At 39.7% G+C, this 4,737-nt stretch overlaps 1 protein-coding gene across 1 annotated transcript; it reads right to left on the reverse strand.

The window, feature by feature from the left end:
- Positions 1–2,977: 2,977 nt before the first annotated feature.
- LOC118750812 lies at positions 2,978–4,057 on the reverse strand. Its single transcript, XM_036485544.1, has one exon. The coding sequence runs from the start codon at positions 4,055–4,057 to the stop codon at positions 2,978–2,980; it is 1,080 nt and encodes a 359-aa protein (XP_036341437.1).
- Between the last annotated feature and the right edge of the window lie 680 nt (positions 4,058–4,737).

Consider the following 4,737-nt stretch of genomic DNA (forward strand, 5'->3'; position numbering starts at 1 on the left):
TTTTCATTTGACCACTCATTACTTCTTAATTTATCCCTCGCTTTCCTTCATTAGTAACTTGATTTTTTTTCGTAACCGAACAGGTTTGAGCACAAATGCAAAAAATTTGGCACAGAACCTGTTATTTTTTTAATTTTTCTTCTGTTAAAGTTTGATTTTTTGAATTTTTTTATTAAAAAGTAAAAAAAACTGGAACGATTGTGATGTAAAGTGTTTTATGCAGAATTTTATTAGGTTTGATTTGACGTATCTCATTTTAAGATTTTTAAATTGGCTCGCAACCTGTTGAACGATTACCAGTGGATGTTTTGCAGTTGCCAAAAAATCGAAGACAATAAGCAACAATTATACGTTCCAGTTGATGTAACGATTGGCGATGCTTTACATTCGCTGTAATGTCGAAATAACGCGAATTTGCTGCAAGGAGCACCAACTTGTTGGGCCGTATCTCAGGCACTTTTTCTTGTTCTTCAGGCAGTAATTTTTGAAGCTGGAAATCTGAATCGCGTAAAAAATCCGGTCCACCGTTCCACAAGGGTGATTGCGAAAATTCGTTTGGAGACGTACCACGAGAAATAAGGTAGGCTGGATTTTGTTTTGTGTTGACATATCCCCATTCGTCAGTTCGAGTCAGTTCCTGAATTTTTCGCGACCCTATTTACCACAAATGTAGTCCAGGTGTACGAGGGTTTTGCAATATATGCCAAGACGACTTTAGAGTCAGTGTAGAAAAACCTTTTGTTGATTTCGACTGGAAGTGTATTTAGAATCCGTTCGACTAGCTCCGCCGCCAGTAATGCTGCTTGTAGTTCGAGTTTGGCGATTGAAGTAGATTTTGCTGGCGCTACTCGGGATTTTGAGCAAACAAGCCGAACGCAAACCTGACCGTTTAAGTCAATACTCCGAAGATAGCAACAAGCTCCGTACGCTGCTTCGCTACTGTCAGAAAATGAATGTAGTTGCACGATTTTTTTTGCGTTTGAGCAAATCAGCAACAAGCTCCGTACGCTGCTTCGCTACTGTCAGAAAATGAATGTAGTTGCACGAATTTTTTTTCGTTTGAGCAAATCATTTGTCTTGGAATTCGTAGCGGATTCATAGCTTCAAGTTGATTCACATAATCGAGCCAACGCTTGGCGTAGCTATCTGGTAGTGGGTGGTCCCACGATATGTTGAGCTTCCACAATTCCTGCATGAATATCTTCCCTTGTACAACAATGGGTCCGATCAAACCGAGAGGATCAAAAATTCTTCCTAGGTCAGATAAAACTATTCTCTTAGTTATTGTAGCTGGCCGAGCAAAGGAAAGGTTATATGTAAATACGTCAGTGGATTAGCCCAAATTAGCCCAAGTGTTTTAACAACGTCATTTTTGCCAATGCTAAGAAATGGTTCTCTGTGGGTTTCAGGAACTAGTCTTTATAGCTCTGGTGCATTAGAACAATATTTTCGAAGCTGAAATCTTGCTTTACAAAGAAGCCGTTGAAGGTCTGCCATGTGAGAAGCAGCGTCTTGAAGTGAATTAGCTCCAGTCATTGTGTCGTCAACATACGTTTCTTTTATTAAGGCTATAGAACCGAGGGGAAATTTTCGTATATTTTTTCTGCAAACATTGTCAGACAGCGCGTGGTCAAAAACGGAGCAGCTGATGTGCCGTAAGTGACAGTGTTTAACTGGTACACGCCAAGCTCAGAGAGTGGACTTTCTCTCCACAGTAATAGTTGATATCGACAATCATCGGGCCGTACCAATATTTGTCTGTACATCTTACTTATGTCTGTTGTGAAGACGTAGCGATATGATCGAAAGCGAATAATAACAGAAAATAAATCCGCTTGCACTGTAGGGCCAGTCATTAAAATGTCATTAAGTGAGACGCTGGTGGTCGTTTTTGCCGAAGCGTCGAAAATTACGCGGAGTTTTGTAGAAGAACGCAGTGATGGGGTAAAAAATAACAATTTTCTAACATTTCATTATTAGCAACAATGTCCGCATAGTTCCCCAAGGGCTTCATATGATGAAGAGCTTCGTATTCGCTCATAAATTGTATATATTGTTTCTTTAGACTGGAATTTTTAGCATGCTTACGTTCTAGAGCGAAAAAACGACGCTTGGCTGTCGTAAGTGACGATAAATCTGCAATTTACTGCACACTGCACAGTTGGCGAGAAATGAGCTTCGCACAATTTTTCCTCTGCTGTGAGACTTTTGTTGGAATGAGCATGTGTCTCAACCTCCCAAAACTATCGAAGTAGCAGTTCTAATGACGCAATTGATGTCGTTGTTACTTTATTAGCTAGCAGGCTTGATTGTTTAATAGCAGGTAGTCTTCCCGGACTATCCATCCCAACTTTGTGTTTTGCAAAATAGGCAAATGATCAGCTAAGCGAAATTGCTCATTTATCAGCAAATCGACGTAAATTTCTGCACCTAGCAACATATCAATTTTTTGAGGCTTAAAAAACAACGGATCTGCAAGCTGTACATTCGCAGGTAGATTCGATATATTGACATTACAATCAGGCTGAGGTTCACTAATGCGTGACAATATCAAAAATGTTAATTCAGCTGAATAAGCGGATGTATTTGAGGTGATAGTTGTGTGACCCAGAGTCTAATAACGCTCTGCACAGTATAGGCATGCCCCAGTTGTTTGTCACTTTAACAAGAGCTGTAGCCAGTATGATCGTACACCTAGGTTTATTCAAAGTAGCGGAGAGGCTAGCTGCTGAGTCGAAGGCAGTAGAGCTGTTAGTAAAAGCGGAGGTGCCGGCGGCGATCATGATGTTGGAAGCAGATGAAATTGTGGCTAATGGTCATTCCGTATGAGCATTATTAGACGTGGCAGTCAAAGACGAAGGTTCAATAGCAGGTGCTGCATTTACGAAAAATGATTTGTTGTGAAGTAATGTATGGTGGCTGCGTTTGCAGACTCTACACCTTTCAGATTCGCAGTTTATGTGCGTGTGGTCAGCCTTTAGGCAATTATTACAAAGATTTCTCTGATGGATAGCATCAAATCTTTAACATGATTTGTGCCACTGCGGTACGTACAGTTACGCTGAGGTTTTACATTTTCGCAAACAACAAAGGCGAAACGCTGCTGCGAAGAGCGAAAATGTTTTAGGCTTTTATTACTATTGACGCATTGCTGTGTAGTGGAACGCGCTGCTGCCGCTCTTTCTTCTAAATGAGTACACCTTTTTCCCAGGAATTTAAAAACCTCTTCTAGTGTTGGAAGCCTATCAGTGGGAGCTTCGTCATTCCACTTTTCAAGTGTGGAGTTGTCTAATTTTGGCAAAACTATTTCGATGACTAAATCATGCCAATGTGCCACTGGTCTTCCTAAGGACGATAATGCTCTCAGGTGAGTATTTACTGAATCGATTAGCTCCCGTAATGCCGATGAAGAAGACTTGTTGGCATTTGAAGGCACATTAAAAAGCTGTCTTATATGCCCCCGAACAATGACGTTACGCTTTTGATATCGTCCGACAAGTGATTTGAGTGCGATTTCGTAGTTGTCAGAGGTCACTTCGATGAACTGTATACGCCGGAGAGCACCATCCTTAAGCGAAGATCGGAGATAGTGGAATCGCTTGACGTTATCTAGAGCACTATTGCGATGAACCAAGGCAGAGAACGTGTCGTAGTACGACAACCACTGGGTGTAGTCACCGGAGAACGTTGGCAAGGGGATTTCTGGCAGTCTTAATTTCTTACTGACGATCGTTTCACATTTGGTGGTTGCTGTTGAACCTTTTCCTGCTTCCTCCTTACACTGCCTTATAGCAACCATCAGAGTGGGACGAAGAACAAAGTAAAGCTCTTCGAATGAGCATCGAATGGTGTCCCCTTCCTCCGGTTCAAGTTCTTCAATGCTGGATTGTATGCTTTCAAAATCATGGTAGTATTTCTCCAGAGCATGGGCTGTAGTTTCGAGTTCTTGAACAGATGCTTTTGATAATTTGGAGTCGATAAACTCCTTTACACGCTGCTGCTGAGCTATTAGAGTACCGCGTTTAATTTTCAATTTGGCAAGTTTGACTTCGGCCATATCTGCAGAATAGACCTTAAGGACGCGCCGCGTGGGCTTATTTGTCACGAATTAATCACAAATGTCTTGGTATATATTTATTATTATACACGCTTAAACAAATGAGTTTAATTTAGACTACCGTCTCCTGGCAGGATCGCCAATGTTAAATTCGATCAGAATTTCTCTACTTGTAGTGAAATGAAGAAAAAACACTTTATTTTTTCCACGTTATAAATTCTATCAAATAAAACACCTCTTTGAGGTAAAATTTTCGAGTGACGAAAGCTGAACTAGAAACACAAAATTTATGATATCAATTTCGCGACGAAAATTATACGCATTTTTTAACTGCCTTGGAAACGTAGGGAAAATCTTTTTTATTCACACGAATCGTTGCAAAAGTTCTGTTTCTTGTTTTGTGTTTCTAGCAGTAGACGGATTTTCGAACGTTCCGAATAAATAATACTATTTTGCGTCAGTTTCCAAGGCAGTTTTTATTTATTTGTTTTATTTTTCTCAAATAAATTGCTAAAAATATAATATAAATCTCACTTATGTACTCAAATCGATGTGTATATTGAAACATATAGTTTTTCGAATACGGAATAAAGCGAAAAAGAATGATCATATCCTTTGTATTCGAAAACATTAAAAAAAAAATAAAAATTATGAGAAATGATAAAAACTTATCAACTTGG

Source organism: Rhagoletis pomonella, unplaced genomic scaffold (assembly GCF_013731165.1).
Source record: "Rhagoletis pomonella isolate Grant_MI unplaced genomic scaffold, Rhpom_1.0 Rhpom_scaffold_00410, whole genome shotgun sequence".
Taxonomy (NCBI): Eukaryota; Metazoa; Arthropoda; class Insecta; order Diptera; family Tephritidae; genus Rhagoletis; species Rhagoletis pomonella.